This window comes from Thalassophryne amazonica, chromosome 13, assembly GCF_902500255.1.
Source record: "Thalassophryne amazonica chromosome 13, fThaAma1.1, whole genome shotgun sequence".
Classification (NCBI taxonomy): domain Eukaryota; kingdom Metazoa; phylum Chordata; class Actinopteri; order Batrachoidiformes; family Batrachoididae; genus Thalassophryne; species Thalassophryne amazonica.
This window is the reverse complement of record NC_047115.1, coordinates 2125354-2146979: the sequence shown is the minus strand read 5'-3', so window position 1 is coordinate 2146979 and position 21626 is coordinate 2125354. Positions and strand designations below refer to the sequence as shown.

Sequence of the window (21626 nt, the reverse complement as noted above, 5' to 3'; positions counted from 1 at the left end):
TTTATTGTATATGTTGTGTGTTTGGTGTGTGTTTGGTGTGTCTTGTGTGTGTTGTGTTTATTGTATATGTTGTGTGTTTGGTGTGTGTTTGGTGTGTCTTGTGTGTGTTGTGTTTATTGTATATGTTGTGTGTTTATTGTGTGTTTGGTGTGTCTTGTGTGTGTTGTGTTTATTGTATATGTTGTGTGTTTGGTGTGTGTCTGTTGTGTGTTTGGTGTGTGTCTGTTGTGTGTTTATTGTGTGTTTGGTGTGTGTCTGTTGTGTGTTTGGTGTGTGTCTGTTGTGTGTTTATTGTGTGTTTGGTGTGTCTTGTGTGTGTTGTGTTTACTGTATATGTTGTGTGTTTGGTGTGTGTCTGTTGTGTGTTGTGTTTATTGTATATGTTGTGTGTTTGGTGTGTGTTTGGTGTGTCTTGTGTGTGTTGTGTTTATTGTATATGTTGTGTGTTTGGTGTGTGTTTGGTGTGTCTTGTGTGTGTTGTGTTTATTGTATATGTTGTGTGTTTATTGTGTGTTTGGTGTGTCTTGTGTGTGTTGTGTTTATTGTATATGTTGTGTGTTTGGTGTGTGTCTGTTGTGTGTTTGGTGTGTGTCTGTTGTGTGTTTATTGTGTGTTTGGTGTGTGTCTGTTGTGTGTTTGGTGTGTGTCTGTTGTGTGTTTATTGTGTTTGGTGTGTCTGTTGTGTGTGTTGTGTTTATTGTATATGTTGAGTGTTTGGTGTGTGTCTGTTGTGTGTTTATTGTGTGTTTGGTGTGTCTGTTGTGTGTGTTGTGTTTATTATTTGGGTGATGAATATGATTGCTTGCTTGCCTCTACTGGTGGTTGGCTCTCACTGCGGTATTGTATCACTTCCTGTTCCGGAGCACAGCGGTGTTTTTCTGTATCTGTTAGCTGTTTAATCTGCGCAGTTAGATTGATCTAGTTATCTAGATTACGATTTGTTTCCCAGTGTAATCTTTACGTGCCTTAACTAAAGCACTCCTTCTGCTGAATCACCTCTAAATTATTTACACATTATTCACTTTGCGTGTTTTTAGGAATCCGCTAGCTTAGCGTAGCTACTAGCTCTTAGCCGATTTAGCATGGCGGCTTCTCCTGTCTCTCCCGCACTTTTCTGCTCTGGGTGTGAAATGTTTAGTTATTCCTCGGCCTCCTTTAGCAGTAATGGTACTTGTAATAAGTGTAGCTTATTCGTAGCTTTGGAGGCCAGGCTGGGCGAATTGGAGACTCGGCTCCGCACCGTGGAAAATTCTACAGCTAGCCAGGCCCCTGTAGTCGGTGCGGACCAAGGTAGCTTAGCCGCCGTTAGTTCCCCTCTGGCAGATCCCGAGCAGCCGGGAAAGCAGGCTGACTGGGTGACTGTGAGGAGGAAGCGTAGCCCTAAACAGAAGCCCCGTGTACACCGCCAACCCGTTCACATCTCTAACCGTTTTTCCCCACTCGACGACACACCCGCCAAGGATCCAACTCTGGTTATTGGCGACTCTGTTTTGAGAAATGTGAAGTTAGCGACACCAGCAACCATAGTCAATTGTCTTCCGGGGGCCAGAGCAGGCGACATTGAAGGAAATTTGAAACTGCTGGTTAAGGCTAAGCGTAAATTTGGTAAGATTGTAATTCACGTCGGCAGTAATGACACCCGGTTACGCCAATCGGAGGTCACTAAAATTAACATTAAATCGGTGTGTAACTTTGCAAAAACAATGTCGGACTCTGTAGTTTTCTCTGGGCCCCTCCCCAATCAGACCGGGAGTGACATGTTTAGCCGCATGTTCTCCTTGAATTGCTGGCTGTCTGAGTGGTGTCCAAAAAATGAGGTGGGCTTCATAGATAATTGGCAAAGCTTCTGGGGAAAACCTGGTCTTGTTAGGAGAGACGGCATCCATCCCACTTTGGATGGAGCAGCTCTCATTTCTAGAAATCTGGCTAATTTTCTTAAATCCTCCAAACCGTGACTATCCAGGGTTGGGACCAGGAAGCAGAGTTGTAGTCTTACACACCTCTCTGCAGCTTCACTCCCCCTGCCATCCCCTCATTACCCCATCCCCGTAGAGACGGTGCCTGCTCCCAGACCACCAATAACCAGTAAAAATCTATTTAAGCATAAAAATTCAAAAAGAAAAAATAATATAGCACCTTCTACTGCACCACAGACTAAAACAGTTAAATGTGGTCTATTAAACATTGGGTCTCTCTCTTCTAAGTCCCTGTTGGTAAATGATATAATAATTGATCAACATATTGATTTATTCTGCCTAACAGAAACCTGGTTACAGCAGGATGAATATGTTAGTTTAAATGAGTCAACACCCCCGAGTCACACTAACTGTCAGAATGCTCGTAGCACGGGCCGGGGCGGTGGATTAGCAGCAATCTTCCATTCCAGCTTATTAATTAATCAAAAACCCAGACAGAGCTTTAATTCATTTGAAAGCTTGTCTCTTAGTCTTGTCCATCCAAATTGGAAGTCCCAAAAACCAGTTTTATTTGTTATTATCTATCGTCCACCTGGTCGTTACTGTGAGTTTCTCTGTGAATTTTCAGACCTTTTGTCTGACTTAGTGCTTAGCTCAGATAAGATAATTATAATGGGCGATTTTAACATCCACACAGATGCTGAGAATGACAGCCTCAACACTGCATTTAATCTATTATTAGACTCTATTGGCTTTGCTCAAAAAGTAAATGAGTCCACCCACCACTTTAATCATATCTTAGATCTTGTTCTGACTTATGGTATGGAAATAGAAGACTTAACAGTATTCCCTGAAAACTCCCTTCTGTCTGATCATTTTTTAATAACATTTACATTTACTCTGATGGACTACCCAGCAGTAGGGAATAAGTTTCATTACACTAGAAGTCTTTCAGAAAGCGCTGTAACTAGGTTTAAGGATATGATTCCTTCTTTATGTTCTCTAATGCCATATACCAACACAGAGCAGAGTAGCTACCTAAACTCTGTAAGGGAGATAGAGTATCTCGTCAATAGTTTTACATCCTCATTGAAGACAGCTTTGGATGCTGTAGCTCCTCTGAAAAAGAGAGCTTTAAATCAGAAGTGTCTGACTCCATGGTATAACTCTCAAACTCGTAGCTTAAAGCAGATAACCCGTAAGTTGGAGAGGAAATGGCGTCTCACTAATTTAGAAGATCTTCACTTAGCCTGGAAAAAGAGTCTGTTGCTCTATAAAAAAGCCCTCCGTAAAGCTAGGACATCTTTCTACTCATCACTAATTGAAGAAAATAAGAACAACCCCAGGTTTCTTTTCAGCACTGTAGCCAGGCTGACAAAGAGTCAGAGCTCTATTGAGCTGAGTATTCCATTAACTTTAACTAGTAATGAGTTCATGACTTTCTTTGCTAACAAAATTTTAACTATTAGAGAAAAAATTACTCATAACCATCCCAAAGACGTATCGTTATCTTTGGCTGCTTTCAGTGATGCCGGTATTTGGTTAGACTCTTTCTCTCCGATTGTTCTGTCTGAGTTATTTTCATTAGTTACTTCATCCAAACCATCAACATGTTTATTAGACCCCATTCCTACCAGGCTGCTCAAGGAAGCCCTACCATTATTTAATGCTTCGATCTTAAATATGATCAATCTATCTTTGTTAGTTGGCTATGTACCACAGGCTTTTAAGGTGGCAGTAATTAAACCATTACTTAAAAAGCCATCACTTGACCCAGCTATCTTAGCTAATTATAGGCCAATCTCCAACCTTCCTTTTCTCTCAAAAATTCTTGAAAGGGTAGTTGTAAAACAGCTAACTGATCATCTGCAGAGGAATGGTCTATTTGAAGAGTTTCAGTCAGGTTTTAGAATTCATCATAGTACAGAAACAGCATTAGTGAAGGTTACAAATGATCTTCTTATGACCTCGGACAGTGGACTCATCTCTGTGCTTGTTCTGTTAGACCTCAGTGCTGCTTTTGATACTGTTGACCATAAATTTTTATTACAGAGTTTAGAGCATGCCATAGGTATTAAAGGCACTGCGCTGCGGTGGTTTGAATCATATTTGTCTAATAGATTACAATTTGTTCATGTAAATGGGGAATCTTCTTCACAGACTAAAGTTAATTATGGAGTTCCACAAGGTTCTGTGCTAGGACCAATTTTATTCACTTTATATATGCTTCCCTTAGGCAGTATTATTAGACGGTATTGCTTAAATTTTCATTGTTACGCAGATGATACCCAGCTTTATCTATCCATGAAGCCAGACGACACACACCAATTAGCTAAACTGCAGGATTGTCTTACAGACATAAAGACATGGATGACCTCTAATTTCCTGCTTTTAAACTCAGATAAAACTGAAGTTATTGTACTTGGCCCCACAAATCTTAGAAACATGGTGTCTAACCAGATTCTTACTCTGGATGGCATTACCCTGACCTCTAGTAATACTGTGAGAAATCTTGGAGTCATTTTTGATCAGGATATGTCATTCAAAGCGCATATTAAACAAATATGTAGGACTGCTTTTTTGCATTTACGCAATATCTCTAAAATCAGAAAGGTCTTGTCTCAGAGTGATGCTGAAAAACTAATTCATGCATTTATTTCCTCTAGGCTGGACTATTGTAATTCATTATTATCAGGTTGTCCTAAAAGTTCCCTAAAAAGCCTTCAGTTAATTCAAAATGCTGCAGCTAGAGTGCTGACGGGGACTAGAAGGAGAGAGCATATCTCACCCATATTGGCCTCTCTTCATTGGCTTCCTGTTAATTCTAGAATAGAATTTAAAATTCTTCTTCTTACTTATAAGGTTTTGAATAATCAGGTCCCTTCTTATCTTAGGGACCTCGTAGTACCATATCACCCCAATAGAGCGCTTCGCTCTCAGACTGCAGGCTTACTTGTAGTTCCTAGGGTTTGTAAGAGTAGAATGGGAGGCAGAGCCTTCAGCTTTCAGGCTCCTCTCCTGTGGAACCAGCTCCCAATTCAGATCAGGGAGACAGACACCCTCTCTACTTTTAAGATTAGGCTTAAAACTTTCCTTTTTGCTAAAGCTTATAGTTAGGGCTGGATCAGGTGACCCTGAACCATCCCTTAGTTATGCTGCTATAGACTTAGACTGCTGGGGGGTTCCCATGATGCACTGTTTCTTTCTCTTTTTGCTCTGTATGCACCACTCTGCATTTAATCATTAGTGATCGATCTCTGCTCCCCTCCACAGCATGTCTTTTTCCTGGTTCTCTCCCTCAGCCCCAACCAGTCCCAGCAGAAGACTGCCCCTCCCTGAGCCTGGTTCTGCTGGAGGTTTCTTCCTGTTAAAAGGGAGTTTTTCCTTCCCACTGTAGCCAAGTGCTTGCTCACAGGGGGTCGTTTTGACCGTTGGGGTTTTACATCATTATTGTATGGCCTTGCCTTACAATATAAAGCGCCTTGGGGCAACTGTTTGTTGTGATTTGGCGCTATATAAAAAAAAAATTGATTGATTGATTGATTGATTGTATATGTTGAGTGTTTGGTGTGTGTCTGTTGTGTGTTTATTGTGTGTTTGGTGTGTCTTGTGTGTGTTGTGTTTATTGTATATGTTGTGTGTTTGGTGTGTGTCTGTTGTGTGTTTGGTGTGTGTCTGTTGTGTGTTTATTGTGTGTTTGGTGTGTCTTGTGTGTGTTGTGTTTATTGTATATGTTGTGTGTTTGGTGTGTGTCTGTTGTGTGTTTATTGTGTGTTTGGTGTGTCTGTTGTGTGTGTTGTGTTTATTGTATATGTTGAGTGTTTGGTGTGTGTCTGTTGTGTGTTTATTGTGTGTTTGGTGTGTCTTGTGTGTGTTGTGTTTATTGTATATGTTGTGTTTATTGTGTGTTTGGTGTGTCTTGTGTGTGTTGTGTTTATTGTATATGTTGTGTGTTTGGTGTGTGTCTGTTGTGTGTTTATTGTGTGTTTGGTGTGTCTGTTGTGTGTGTTGTGTTTATTGTATATGTTGAGTGTTTGGTGTGTGTCTGTTGTGTGTTTATTGTGTGTTTGGTGTGTCTTGTGTGTGTTGTGTTTATTGTATATGTTGTGTTTATTGTGTGTTTGGTGTGTCTTGTGTGTGTTGTGTTTATTGTATATGTTGTGTGTTTGGTGTGTGTCTGTTGTGTGTTTGGTGTGTGTCTGTTGTGTGTTTATTGTGTGTTTGGTGTGTGTCTGTTGTGTGTTTGGTGTGTGTCTGTTGTGTGTTTATTGTGTGTTTGGTGTGTCTTGTGTGTGTTGTGTTTATTGTATATGTTGTGTGTTTGGTGTGTGTCTGTTGTGTGTTTATTGTGTGTTTGGTGTGTCTGTTGTGTGTGTTGTGTTTATTGTATATGTTGTGTGTTTGGTGTGTGTCTGTTGTGTGTTTATTGTGTGTTTGGTGTGTCTTGTGTGTGTTGTGTTTATTGTATATGTTGTGTGTTTATTGTGTGTTTGGTGTGTCTTGTGTGTGTTGTGTTATTGTATATGTTGTGTGTTTGGTGTGTGTCTGTTGTGTGTTTGGTGTGTGTCTGTTGTGTGTTTATTGTGTGTTTGGTGTGTGTCTGTTGTGTGTTTGGTGTGTGTCTGTTGTGTGTTTATTGTGTGTTTGGTGTGTCTTGTGTGTGTTGTGTTTATTGTATATGTTGTGTGTTTGGTGTGTGTTTGTTGTGTGTTTATTGTGTGTTTGGTGTGTCTTGTGTGTGTTGTGTTTATTGTATATGTTGTGTGTTTGGTGTGTGTCTGTTGTGTGTTTATTGTGTGTTTGGTGTGTCTTGTGTGTGTTGTGTTTATTGTATATGTTGTGTGTTTGGTGTGTGTCTGTTGTGTGTTTATTGTGTGTTTGGTGTGTCTGTTGTGTGTGTTGTGTTTATTGTATATGTTGAGTGTTTGGTGTGTGTCTGTTGTGTGTTTATTGTGTGTTTGGTGTGTCTTGTGTGTGTTGTGTTTATTGTATATGTTGTGTTTATTGTGTGTTTGGTGTGTCTTGTGTGTGTTGTGTTTATTGTATATGTTGTGTGTTTGGTGTGTGTCTGTTGTGTGTTTATTGTGTGTTTGGTGTGTGTCTGTTGTGTGTTTGGTGTGTGTCTGTTGTGTTTTTATTGTGTGTTTGGTGTGTCTTGTGTGTGTTGTGTTTATTGTATATGTTGTGTGTTTGGTGTGTGTCTGTTGTGTGTTTATTGTGTGTTTGGTGTGTCTGTTGTGTGTGTTGTGTTTATTGTATATGTTGTGTGTTTGGTGTGTGTCTGTTGTGTGTTTATTGTGTGTTTGGTGTGTCTTGTGTGTGTTGTGTTTATTGTATATGTTGTGTGTTTATTGTGTGTTTGGTGTGTCTTGTGTGTGTTGTGTTTATTGTATATGTTGTGTGTTTGGTGTGTGTCTGTTGTGTGTTTGGTGTGTGTCTGTTGTGTGTTTATTGTGTGTTTGGTGTGTGTCTGTTGTGTGTTTGGTGTGTGTCTGTTGTGTGTTTATTGTGTGTTTGGTGTGTCTTGTGTGTGTTGTGTTTATTGTATATGTTGTGTGTTTGGTGTGTGTCTGTTGTGTGTTTATTGTGTGTTTGGTGTGTCTGTTGTGTGTGTTGTGTTTATTGTATATGTTGAGTGTTTGGTGTGTGTCTGTTGTGTGTTTATTGTAGACACCTTATCTCATAATTACAAAATCTTTGAGATCAGGAAAGGTGTCACTGCTTCGCTCAGAACCTCATCCACAAAGAAAATGTCTTTATGGACTTCCTGACTTTCTTTTTTCTGCAGACTGACATGCTCCCGGCCAGCTGAGCTCCTCTATGTCATAATCATAAACTGGGACAAAGTGGGGCTCACCCCGTCTGGATGTCCGTCTGGGCGCCCCATGGTCCTCCCTGGAGGAATCTCATTCATCCCAGAACACCTTAGGGGAAAGTCCACAGTTTGTGTCTGATCACTGTGCACCATCGGCCGATTTTCGATTATGACTCAGGAATTCTCACACTTGTCTTTACTGAGGGATTGGAAGCAATAGAATAGTTAAAGGCCTTTTCTTTGTGGCTGTGCACTATGTGGTTTTGAGCCAAGCGGTGGTCAATGTGGCACCTTTCCTGATCTTGTAATTACGAGATAGCGAGTCCCTTCGACTGCTCCCTTGTTTCCACTTGGGGTCACCAAGGTGGATCTGCATGTTGATCTGCCCTTCCTGACACAACTCCACATGGAGGCATGTGGCAGGGGTGGGGTTTGAACCAGTAACCTTCTGCACTGAAACCAAGTGCCATACTCGCCACTTGGCCATAATTACAAAATAAGGTATCTATTTTTTTTTTTTTTTTATCCAGTGAATGTAAAGTGCAGACAGACATGATGGGATTTTATTGTTATTATTATTTATTTATTGTCTGACTGGGGTCTGACTGGGCTTTGGTCAGGGTCTGCACTCTGAGTGCTCTCTTTACTTTCCATCCATCTGAACCAAACTTCTTATTCTTCTTCTTCTTCGGTGTTTACTGGCAGCCGGTATCCTTTTTGGTGCATTGCTGCCACCTGCTGCATCAGTCCATTACAGTTGTACTAAATCCTCTTGAGTCCAGTGTCTTTCAGGTATTTTAAAAACCACGACTTCCCCCTCCCACTTGACCCCATGTCCAAAATAGTGTCCACAGAAACTCTATCCAGACCGATCCTTCTAAATTCTGACAGAAACTCTTGCCTTTCCCTGGAATATTTTTCACAATACATGAGAACATACAGAACTGAACTTCTGCTTTTTTGATGATTTAGCTCTGCTCGAGTGGGCGGTGCCAGTGTACTTTTCCACGCTCTGATTGGCTACAGCTCGTGTCACGCAGAGGTCAGTCCGCAGGTGATTGGTCAGTGGACTCCTCCAGTTCTCCTTTTCCCCCACGGTGGAAGAGGCGGTCTAGAGTCTGGACTCGGGTCCGACCCTGTGGCGTATTTGTTCAACTTTGTCCGCTGTCGTAATCACAACTATTGGCGCCGTTTTAAAACTTTTCGCTGTGGACTTTGGTGACAGGAGGCGCCTGAGCCCGAACAAGAATTGCCTCCACAACTTTTTCCACCTGAGGACACGGTCTTTGGGAAAGTAAAATGGCAGACAGCGAGGAGCCGCAGGTTTCTTCCACCTCTCTGTTCGACGAGGAACACGAGTTCCCCGAGCCCGACCCACGTTCGGATCTTCTCCAGCCCAAATCGGACCTGTTCCAAATGGATGACATCGTGGACTTGGTCGGCGGGGCTCAGGACGCCCTGGAGAGGCACATAGCTGAGGACAGCGCGCCTCACGAGGTCCCCGACCCACCGGAGCCACAAGACCGGAATCTGGACTCTATTCCGGTGCCTATCCAGAAGCCCGGGGTTGCGGGGTTGGATCCGGACTCCAGCAGCGCACTTTTTGCTGCCCCCTGTGTGGCTCCTAAAGCCGAGGAGGAGAGTTCGCAGATCTCGGCGGAGCCGCAGAGTGCGCCTGCCCGGGAGACAGACGCCCTCCCCCCGGCTCAGCCCCGCACCGCCGCCGCCGCTCAGCAGCCCGCCGGACCGCCGCCTCCTCCAACGTCGTGTGAGTCTTTAAACACCGTCTTATTTATTTCAACTCATTTTACGTACAACATTCATAGTTTGACATTTTTATTTAATTGCTATTTTTTTTAGTTCATTTTCGCATCCTGTCATGAATATAATTAGTAGATCTACGTTAAAGTGTGAGGATTTAAATCACTTTCTCTGTGGCTTTAGATAAACCGATGTGTCTAATTTTGATTAAATTTGATGTCTCAGGTTTTGGGCTCGGCCGCGGACCGGTTAGCCCGTTAGCTTGTTAGCCGAGTTAGTGACGCCTTCCTGCGTGGAACAAATGGACTTTAAGCGGCCTTACTGTTCACACCTGAGTGTCCAGTGAATGACAAAAAGCCACATTAGACTTGACAGTTGAAACCCTTTAGTTTGATTAAAGTAGTTTGTTTTCCAGTTACTGAAGCTAAATGAGTTAGCTTGTTAGCTCAGGTTTTTCTGTGTTACAGCGACGCGGCCCATCGGTTTGGATCAATAACGCATAATGTCAACCGAGCCGCTAATTCTGACACATCTCAACCTTTTACAAGGAATTTACGGCAATCAAATGATCTCCGTAAATGTCACAGCTGTGTCCGTTTTAAAATGCTTCGCTGTGTTTAATTGTCTGTACCGTTACTTTTTGCCTGAGCAGCGCCCATCTGCTACATGACCGCTAGCTGCATGCAGACTGGAGGTCCATTATCGGACACACACGCCTTAAGACCGCAAACAACAAACTAAATCAGTCTACAGACTTCTAACATTAAAGTTAACATTTTGTTTTCTTTCCACGAATAAAACGCATGTGTTGGAGAGCCTGTTTACTTTTTTTAAGTCATATGTTGTTAGACTGTTGTTTATAATAATAATCTTGCTGATGACAAAGGTAGTGATGTTTGTTTCGAGTTGGGTTTTGTGCGGTTCGTCTGGAAGCTGTCCGATAATGGAAGCGGGGCCGGTTAGCTCGACACGCCGCACCAAAGCTTCGTCAACACAAAGGAATCCGCTTCGTGACCACTCCCGGTTCCATTCTGCCCGTCTCCTTACCGCTACCGTTCTAGTTCATTCAGTCTAAACTAGTTTTTCTACGACACCAGGCTGGTTTTAAATCCCACCTCAGGAACCCCACACCGGTTCGCCCAGAGGCGTGAGGGCCAGTTTGTCCTTTTTATCTGCTGATTCATGTATGCGCGTTTTTAAAGATGTTGGACTGATGATAAACTGATCAGGTGTGTGTGCGCAGAGTGCTGCTGCTGCTGTTGTTTTGTTCAGCGGCGAATAGCTGGTAAACAGGGTGGGGCTGCCTGGCAAAGATAAACCTGTCTTAAAGGGGACTTAACAAAAGATCAGATGTCATTTTCCATCGCTGATCGTCTTCATTCAGTTTTCATGGCTCTTGTTTGCCCCGTTTTTCTCCTCTAATGTAGTGTAGCACTTAGAGTGCATACCTCTGCCAAGGCGCATACACACACACACACACACACCATGGTCAGTGAGAATTCCAGGTCTAACTGGCATGCATTATTTTCGTGTATACACACACATAGTTCGGCGAGTTAAGTGACTGTAATATCACTCTGCTCTGGTCGTCACCATAGCAACACGCAGATCAGCTGTGTTTTGACAGGTGAATGACAGAAACACGATAAAACAAGGATTTCCAAGTGAATTTTAATATTTTTGGCCAAAATAAAACATTTGAGGAATGGAAAGAGGAGAAGAGCAAAGAACAGCAAAAGCAACGGCATAAAGATTTAACATCGGACGAACTGGACAAGATTGAAGACGGGAAAGAAGAAGAGAACGGTTGCCGAGGATGAAAATATCTTGAGACTGGCATAAAATAGTCCCAAATACTTACACATTTTTATCAAGTTCTGTTAACTTAAATATTTGTGTGTTAGCTCACTGTGTGGGACCATGCTATAAGCGGATTAAACAACTCAAAGCCGTGCATTATATGGTTTGAATGCACTTCACGGAGTAACACCACCCCACTTCATGTTGTGGTGTTTTAGACTCCGCATCATGCATTCAAACCATATAATGCACAGCTTCTCATTGTTTAATCCTTACATATACTCAACAAAAATATAAACGCAACACTTTTGGTTTTGCTCCCATTTTGTATGAGATGAACTCAAAGATCTAAAACTTTTTCCACGTACACAATATCACCATTTCCCTCAAATATTGTTCACAAACCAGTCGAAATCTGTGATAGTGAGCACTTCTCCTTTGCTGAGATAATCCATCCCACCTCACAAGTGTGCCATATCAAGATGCTGATTAGACACCATGATTAGTGCACAGGTGTGCCTTAGACTGCCCACAATAAAAGGCCACTCTGAAAGGTGCAGTTTTGTTTTACTGGGGGGGATACCAGTCAGTAACTGGTGTGACCACCATATGCCTCATGCAGTGCAACACATCTCCTTCGCATCATCCGTGAAGAGAACACCTCTCCAACGTGCCAAACGCCAGCGAATGTGAGCATTTGCCCACTCAAGTCGGTTACGACGACGAACTGGAGTCAGGTCGAGACCCCGATGAGGACGACGAGCATGCAGATGAGCTTCCCTGAGACGGTTTCTGACAGTTTGTGCAGCAATTCTTTGGTTATGCAAACCGATTGTTCAGCAGCTGTCCGAGTGGCTGGTCTCAGACGATCTTGGAGGTGAACATGCTGGATGTGGAGGTCCTGGGCTGGTGTGGTTACATGTGGTCTGTGGTTGTGAAGCTGGTTGGATGTACTGCCAAATTCTCTGAAACAACTTTGGAGACGGCTTATGGTAGAGAAATGAACATTCAATACACGAGCAACAGCTCTGGTTGACATTCCTGCTGTCAGCATGCCAATTGCACGCTTCCTCAAATCTTGCGACATCTGTGGCATTGTGCTGTGTGATAAAACTGCACCTTTCAGAGTGGCCTTTTATTGTGGGCAGTCTAAGGCACACCTGTGCACTAATCATGGTGTCTAATCAGCATCTTGATATGGCACACCTGTGAGGTGGGATGGATTATCTCAGCAAAGGAGAAGTGCTCACTATCACAGATTTAGACTGGTTTGTGAACAATATTTGAGGGAAATGGTGATATTGTGTATGTGGAAAAAGTTTTAGATCTTTGAGTTCATCTCATACAAAATGGGAGCAAAACCAAAAGTGTTGCGTTTATATTTTTGTTGAGTGTATATATGTGTGCCTAATTTTTTACAGCTGTACCTGTAGGGCTGCATGATACTGGAGGAAAATTACATTACGATTACTTTTTTCTTTCCCATGGCGATATATATTGCAATATATGAATATCTTGCAGGATCATCTAAAAATGCTGTCGTACATATGCCAAGATTATATGTGGTGCTGTAACGCTTCCACAAAACAGAAGAAGACAGGAGCATGCGTATAACCGGTGTAAGGAGCTAATCACTGTAGCAGCAGAAAGCTAGAACATTTCAAAGCAGCAAACTGAGTAAATAAAGTCTGATCTGTTTTGTCCTTTCAGCTGAATTCATCATCACAGCTTGTGCAAAGCTGTTAACAACAGAAGACGCCATTATTTCAATTCCTGATCCTGGAAATGTAAACACAGTGTTTTAAAGAAGACCCTCTGTGGTATAATATGGTCTTCCAGGTGCGTTTCTCAGTCTGAGCTGAAGGAAGCCACCAACAAAAAGAAAATTAACTTGTTTTAAAAACCCTATTTATTCATGTTCAACATTCACCGCAGCCATCCATTATTCCTTTAGCTTTCCCATTAATCATCCACCAAGACAAAAAAAAAAGCTATGTTAAATTACACCATTAACAACAAAATGTCATTTCCAAAATACGAGTTGATAAATAAAATATGGTTTAGGATCACAGCCAATAAATTTACTTGTAATCTGTTGAATTGTTGGTCTTTGCTTTGAACAGTTATTGGGAAAATACTGAGTAACATATACAAAGTTGTTTTTTAATTCTATATATTTAATGCATCCAGCCCCTCTCCAGGAGTTGGGTACCAGAGCCCAAGCTGTGCGTGGAGGTGAGCCCGACTATCTCTAGTCGGTATCTCTCAACCTCCCGCACAAGCTCAGGCTCCTTCCCCCCCCAGCGAGGTGACATTCCATGTCCCAACAGCCAGGGGCTGTGAGCATGGACCGGGCTGCCGGGCCGCCCGCCCTCGACCGTTACCCAATCCTCTCTGCACCCGACCTCCATGGCCCCCTCTGCATGTGGTGAACCCACAGGAGGGCGGGCCCACGTCGCTCTTTCAGGCTGAGCCCGGCCGGGCCCCATGGGCTAAGGCCCGACTACCAGGCGCTCGCGCGCGAGCCCCAACCCCAGGCCTGGCTCCATGGTGGTGCCCCGGTTCCGCCATACCGGGCGACGTCTCGGGCCTTGATTTTTTTTTTTTTATTTATTTATTTTTTTTTTTTTAACTGGTCATGGAGGTTCTGTCGCGGCGGCAATCCCCGAACCCAGTGGTGGACACCGAAAGTAAGGGATGTCGTCAAGCTGAAGAAGGAGTCCTACTTATCTTTGTTGGTAGGTGGGACCCCAGAGGCAGCTGACAGGTACCGGCAGGCCAAGCGTCGAAGAGATTCTGGCAAACCGTCCGACGCCTCAGGGGGCGGAAGCAGCTCTCCACCAGCACTGTTTACGGTGCGGGTGGGGAGCTGTTGACCCTGACTGGGGATGTTGTCGGGCGGTGGAAGGAGTACTTCGAGGATCTCCTCAGTCCCATCGTCACGTCTTCTGAAGAGGAAGCAGAGACTGGGGACCCAGAGGCGGACTCATCCATTACCCAGGCCGTAGTCACCGAGGTGGTTAGAAAGTTCCTCGGTGGCAAGGCTCCTGGGGTGGATGAAATCCGTCCTGAGTACCTTAAGTCTCTGGATGTTGTAGGACTGTCTTGGCTGACACACCTCTGCAACATTGCGTGACGATCGGGGGCAGTGCCTCTGGATTGGCAGACCGGGGTGGTGGTCCCTCTGTTTAAGAAGGGGGACCGGAGGGTGTGTTCCAACTATAGGGGGATCACACTCCTCAGCCTCCCCGGTAAGGTCTATTCCAGAGTACTGGAGAGGAGAATTTGACCGATGGTCGAACCTCAGATTCAGGAGGAGCAGTGTTGTTTTCGTCCTGGTCGCGGCACACTGGACCAGCTCTACACGCTCCATCGGGTGCTTGGGGGTTCATGGGAGTTTGCCCAACCAGTCCACATGTGTTTTGTGGATCTGGAGAAGGCGTTCGACCGTGTCCCTCGGGGCACCCTGTGGGGAGTGCTCCGGGAGTACGGGGTCCAGGGTTCTTTGCTAAGGGCTATCCGGTCCCTGTATGACTGCAGCAGGAGCTTGGTTCGCATTGCCGGTAGTAAGTCAAACCTGTTTCCAGTGCACGTTGGCCTCCGCCAGGGCTGCCCTTTGTCACCGGTTCTATTCATTTTATTTATGGACATAATTTATAGGCACAGCCAGGGTGTAGAGGGGGTCTGGTTTGGGAACCACAGAATCTCGTCTCTGCTGTTTGCGGACGATGTGGTTCTGTTGGCTTCGTCAAATCAGGACCTTCAGCGTGCACTGGGGCTGTTTGCAGCCGAGTGTGAAGCGTCCGGGATGAAAATCAGCACCTCCAAATCTGAGGCCATGGTTCTTGACCGGAAAAAGGTGCTTTGCCCTCTTCAGGTCGGTGGAGTGTCCTTGCCTCAAGTGGAGGAGTTTAAGTATCTCGGGGTCTTGTTCACGAGTGAGGGACAGATGGAGCGTGAGATCGATAGACGGATCGGTGCAGCATCTGCAGTGATGCGGTCACTGTATCGGACTGTCGTGGTGAAGAGAGAGCTGAGTAGGGGGGCAAAGCTCTCGATTTACCGATCGATCTACGTTCCGATCCTCACCTGTGGTCATGAGATTTGGCTCATGACCGAAAGAACGAGATCGCGAGTACAAGCGGCCGAGATGAGTTTCCTCCGCAGGGTGGCTGGGAGCTCCCTTAGAGATAGGGTGAGGAGCTCGGTCACTCGGGAGGAGCTCAGAGTCGAGCCGCTGCTCCTCCACGTCGAAAGGAGTGCACGTCCCAATGGGAGGAGGCCCCGGGGAAGAGCCAGGACACGCTGGAGGGACTGCATCTCTTGGCTGGCTTGGGAATGCCTTGGGGTTCCCCCGGAGGAGCTGGGGGAGGTGTGTGTGGATTGGGAGGTCTGGGCGGCTTTGCTTGAGCTGCTGCCCCCGCGACCCGACTCCGGATAAAGCGGAAGAAAATGGGTGGATGGATGGATGGATATTTAGTGCAGTTGCAGTTGATAAATGTTGTCATTGTGTTGCAGCGCTATTTCCTAATTTTAGAAAAGTTAGTCTTTATATAATATGTTGTATATTTGGCTTGGCGTCGCACATAACGTGAAGCTCCCCTTCTGAGCTTTACGTGGAACAAAAACTCACAAGCATAACAATACCAGGATAACACCAAAACAAAACCCAGGATTTGATCTCAGCATCCAGACCAAAAGGGGTTAACAAAATGCAATTCAATTTATGATTTTAAACTACCTGCTCTGAACACACCACACACAGCGGGAATATCTGTTAAGATTATCTTTAGTGTCATTACAATTGTTGGGGCATCTTTAAGGTTGTTGAAAGGGGAAGATTGGATTCGCTATGGGCCTAATTATCTTGCTGTATGAATCAGGCTTAAGACATCATGCTTCCCTGTGGTGGGACGGTCATCAATAATCAATTAAAATGATTCCTATGTAGAGCTGTAAACAGAATGCACCTCTTGCAAAAATTTGGACAGAATTGTAGTTTTGGAGTTACTCTGTGCTGTTTCAGATAGTCGGGGTGATTAACCCTCGAGGGCATTTTTTGGACAGTTCACTCGCCTGGCATAAATGTTTTATTATTGCTGTTAACAGCTCTCCCTGCATCCCACAATCAAGTTTTATGTCTCCTTTTTTTTCAGGACAACCTGTGCTTTCAGAATATATATGTTTTTGTTGTGTTTTATAAGTGTAATAAAGGTTTACAATCAAAAATAGGCAAGGAAAAAATAAAGCGAAAAATAATTTTTCACACACACTTATTCAAAACACACAACAATCGATAATAAACAACTGTTTTGACACTTCATAAAGGTAATTTGAGGTCTTGTGTGAAAGACTGAACAACAAAATGGTTCAAAGAAAAAACACAAATGCACATTTTGAACAATATATACAACATGGTCTGTGCTTTTTGTAGTCCATTGATATGGTAAACAGTGCTTTACGCAGAGAAAGCAACAGTAACATTCACATGCAAACTGGTGGAGCAATCCTGATAGTTACACACTCTTTGTTTGAGCACGTGAGATTGTCATCAGAGGCTCTCCGTGTGCTCCTGCTTTCATTGACCGCTGTGCATAATGGCGCAGGGCGCACTGAGTATGTACTATTAGTATGTACTCATTGAAGCACTTGGGGCTATTCAAACGAGCCAACTACTAACATATCACTCCTGAAAAATGGATCTTTGGCTTTTCAGGTGAGGTAAATCTGCCCTACGATTGGATTTTGGAAAACCATGTGACGGTGAACCAATTCCGATTGGACACGCACATTGCGCACGTCATCACACAGCTTCTATGAGGAGTACAAAGATGGCCGATGGCTGGCTCAAAAGTTCGCAGAGTTAGCTTTTCAGCAAAAAAACAAAAAAAAAAAACAAAGTTTCTATCTCACATCATTCAAAAGTTATTTATAATTTAGTAAAGCTTGGTCTTAGCCGTCGTATACGACGGCGGCGGCCCCAGAGGGTTAAGATGTCACAGGCCACATACAGTTTTTCACACTATTTCAAATTTTGAGACGCCATCAGTATGACAGGGTGCTCAAAGTGAGTATGTAAGCTGTCCTTCCCATTTTATTTTTGTTGTTATAATTTATTTTTTGTTGCTCCAGCTGACTCTGTGACTGACAGGCTGCTTAACTGATGCCTCTTATTTTTGGGTCACCCACATGTGTCACTGTGTCTGTGCAGAGCTGCTGATGTGTTCGGGTGGATTAGATGCTGATGTCAGTTGTACAGATTTGACGGCATAAGCTAAATGTGTTGCTGTTGTTTTCTGTGTATCCTGGTGACCACACAGCCCACTTGGTGCAATGGCAAGCATGTGCTTACCTAACGTTTGTCATCGTGATGAGCACGGAAACTTCCAGAGCACCCGGGGACACGTGAGAGGCTCCGGAGTTTTAAAGGACATTCTCGATGTTATTTTTGAAGGAAGTCTCAGCGTTTTGGACACTTCTTATTTGCAGTGTCACTAATATTTGGGAAGTAGATGAGCTGGTTACAATTTAGTGGTGTTCTGGATATAAATTTGCTAATAATGAGGATGAAAAATTTAAATGGACTTTGCATGTCAGTGCAATAACATGGTGCTGTTGTAGTAGGATATCACATGTACACAAGTATTCACACCCTTTGAGCTGAAGCTCAGAATTGAGCTCAGATGTGTGCTGTTTCCACTGATCATCCTTGAGATGTTTCTACAAAGGCTGTGAATACTTATATACACGTGATTTCTTAGTTTTTTGTTTTAATAAATCTTTTTCATTGTCATTATGGGGTGTTGTGAGTTGAATTTTGAAGGGGGAAAAAAGAATTTCATCCATGTTGAAATAAGGCTGTAACATAAAATGTAGAAAAAGTGAAGCGCTGTGAATACTTTCTGGATGCACCGTATTTTCCTTTTTACTGAGTATGAATCATCAAGGAAGCAGATGGCTGACATCTCCGTTTGCAGTTATAATTTTATGTTCAGACTGACAGTAACACAAAGCCAAATCAGTTTTATTTAAATTCCTATTCAACGTGTTTAAATAAGTTATGTTAAAAAGATTTTCAGTATTTTATTTTGAAACTTATAGCACATAGAGCATCTTTTATCATTTTGTAAAAACTGAGCTGAGATTTTAAAGAGGTGAAATAATTGACTCACCAAAGTTCTTTTGGTAAATTTGAAAATGATGGTCTGGGCTATTATAGATGTGCTGACTATATGATACTTTTTTGACATTTTAGACTAAATTATTGATGGACCAAAGACAAACAGGCAGTGGTTTCCTACGTGTACAGGGAGTCCTGGGTTCAGGATGACCTGGACACTGAGACCTAACAGGGTGACTGCATGTCTTTAGAATGCTGTCTCTCCCGACAGTCTTTGAGTTCCTTGATGTAAAAAGTATTAAATAAACTTTTGTCCTCCTCCACCTTACAGGAGAATATTAGTCCTGATTAATAATCCTACTTAAAGAAGATATATTTACCCCTCTGTCAGCACTAAACACGTCTTCTTGGTTCACTTTTAGGTCTCTTCCAGTGCTGCAAAATGAAACTAAACGACAGAGGTAACCAAATGACCCAAACCAACTAATCACTTTGGACAAATCATCTGATTAGCAAAAATCTTTCTCTTATCAATCAGTTCAGTAATCATACTAGCATGGAGACATTGATGCTTTTGATTACAGATACAGTGGTCACTCTTACAGATACAGTGGTCCCTCGTTTGTCGTGGGAGTTGTGTTCTAAAAATAACCCGCAATAGGCGAAATCCACAAAGGAGTTCATGTTATTTTTTACAATTATTATAGATGTTTTAAGGCTGTAAAACCCCTCACTACACACTTTATACACTTTTCTCAAACAGACATTAACATTTTCTCACTTTTCTCTCGTGTGTAAACACTCTCTTTTCTTCCTTCTGGGTGAGAAGATTATTAATGGACACACGCAGAACACAATGCGCGTGCTCTCCCTTCTCTCACTGCCTCCGGGGGTATGGATGTTGGACCCGCAAAGAATCCAAGTCATGGCCACGGAGCTCTGCGGCTGCGGTTACCGAGACCATGCAGCAGGCGCTGTGGATTTTTCTGCAAGAAGTCTATCCTTGCGGACTGCCAGAGCGCTCCGCATCAAAACAGCGAGCGTAGTCTATGGACTAGTTGCCAGAGTTTGGCCGCAGCTCGGCACAGCAGACGGGGGAGGTGTGAGTGGCCCGCTGCGGCGCTTACCAAGCCCGCAGACTCCGTAAGCGCATCGGAGGCAGTGAGAGCAATCGCGGTGGTGCCGACCTGTGCCACGACTGGCCCGCTTGATAAGGACGCAGAACACAATGCGCTGTTAAAAAAAAAAAAAAAAAAGAAGCATGCAAAATTGCACTAAAAAAAATCGGTGAAACTGAGGCTGCGAGGGACCACTGTAATCCAAAAAAAATTATCAAACACTTTTCTATGATTCCAGTTTAAACAGATGCTGGTGTCTGATTGTTTTTGTTTCTGCAGTGTATATTTGGTTGCATTCACTTCATGTGGGGAAATATTTCCCAGAATAATTTACAGCATCCAGTGGCTTTACATTTCCATAAATGTGCTGTCATTTTTTTCACAATGCACTATGATTTTTGGTGCAAAAATTGGCGCGTGACAATTTCTGTTAAAGACGAGAGCAATGACTTTCTAGGTGATTCACCCAAATTAACGGGTCTGAAAAGAAGGGAAGTGGTTCATACAGGTAGTTTTTGTGATCCTCCATTGTGTAGCAACTCATCTGGGATGAATAAGGCACCTGGGCTCAGGCAAACCCATGATTCATGGGAGGTGCAAGGGGTGTGGCACAAGCCCAGATTCAGTACAGCCCGTGTTGGGGTTCATTGTACACAAAGAACCCCAAAGATTACAACTTAGAAATCGGAAATTGTCCCTCACGGATTTCAGACAAAATTGTGCACCTCGAGAGTTTGTGACACTTTGAAATACAAAGCCACTGGATGGATGAAATTTGCCAACATATTTTTTTAGATGGAGTTCTTTATTGTCACTATGCCTACACATAACGAAATTCCTTTCGGAAGCTCTCTGCAATCAATGTTTAAAAAAAAAAAATATATATATATATATATATATATATATATATATATATATATATATATATATATATATATATATATATATATACACTCAACAAAAATATAAACGCAACATTTTTGGTTTTGCTCTCATTTTGTATGAGATGAACTCAAAGATCTAAAACTTTTTCCACATACACAATATCACCATTTCCCTCAAATATTGTTCACAAACCAGTCTAAATCTGTGATAGTGAGCACTTCTCCTTTGCTGAGATAATCCATCCCACCTCACAGGTGTGCCATATCAAGATGCTGATTAGACACCATGATTAGTGCACAGGTGTGCCTTAGACTGGCACACCTGTTTTATCACACAGCACAATGCCACAGATGTCGCAAGATTTGAGGGAGCGTGCAATTGGCATGCTGACAGCAGGAATGTCAACCAGAGCTGTTGCTCGTGTATTGAATGTTCATTTCTCTTCCATAAGCCGAATTTGGCAGTACATCCAACCAGCCTCACAACCGCAGACCACATGTAACCACACCAGCCCAGGACCTCCACATCCAGCATGTTCACCTCCAAGATCGTCTGAGACCAGCCACTCGGACAGCTGCTGAAACAATCGGTTTGCATAACCAAAGAATTTCTGCACAAACTGTCAGAACCCGTCTCAGGGAAGCTCATCTTCATGCTCGTTGTCCTCATCGGGGTCTCGACCTGACTCCAGTTTGTCGTCGTAAACGACTTGAGTGGGCAAATGCTCACATTCGCTGGCGTTTGGCACGTTGGAGAGGTGTTCTCTTCACGGATGAATCCCGGTTCACACTGTCCAGGGCAGATGGCAGACAGCGTGTGTGGCATCGTGTGGGTGAGCGGTTTTCTGATGTCAATGTTGTGGATCGAGTGGCCCATGTTGCCGGTGGGGTTATGGTATGGGCAGGCGTCTGTTATGGACGAAGAACACAGGTGCATTTTATTGATGGCATTTTGAATGCACAGAGATACCGTGACGAGATCCTGAGGCCCATTGTTGTGCCATACATCCAAGAACATCACCTCATGTTGCAGCAGGATAATGCACGACCCCATGTTGCAAGGATCTGTACACAATTCTTGGAAGCTGAAAATGTCCCAGTTCTTGCATGGCCGGCATACTCACCGGACATGTCACCCATTGAGCATGTTTGGGATGCTCTGGACCGGCGTGTACCAGTTCCTGCCAATATCCAGCAACTTCGCACAGCCAT

General features: G+C 43.5%; 1 protein-coding gene across 3 annotated transcripts in view; it reads left to right on the top strand.

Annotated features, from left to right (window-relative positions):
- Positions 1–8827: 8827 nt before the first annotated feature.
- The window catches only part of LOC117523923 (reticulon-4-like), a 54442-nt gene continuing 41643 nt past the window's right edge, over positions 8828–21626 (top strand). Inside the window, exons 1-2 of one of the 3 annotated variants that reach the window (XM_034185544.1) lie at positions 8828–9499; positions 18835–18873. In XM_034185544.1, coding sequence (XP_034041435.1) covers positions 9031–9499; positions 18835–18873 — 508 coding nt within the window. In that variant the 5' untranslated portion in view covers positions 8828–9030. Of the gene's footprint in view, positions 9500–9547; positions 9615–18834; positions 18874–21626 lie in introns of those variants that run through there. The other 2 variants (XM_034185545.1, XM_034185546.1) reach the window with 2 other exon arrangements.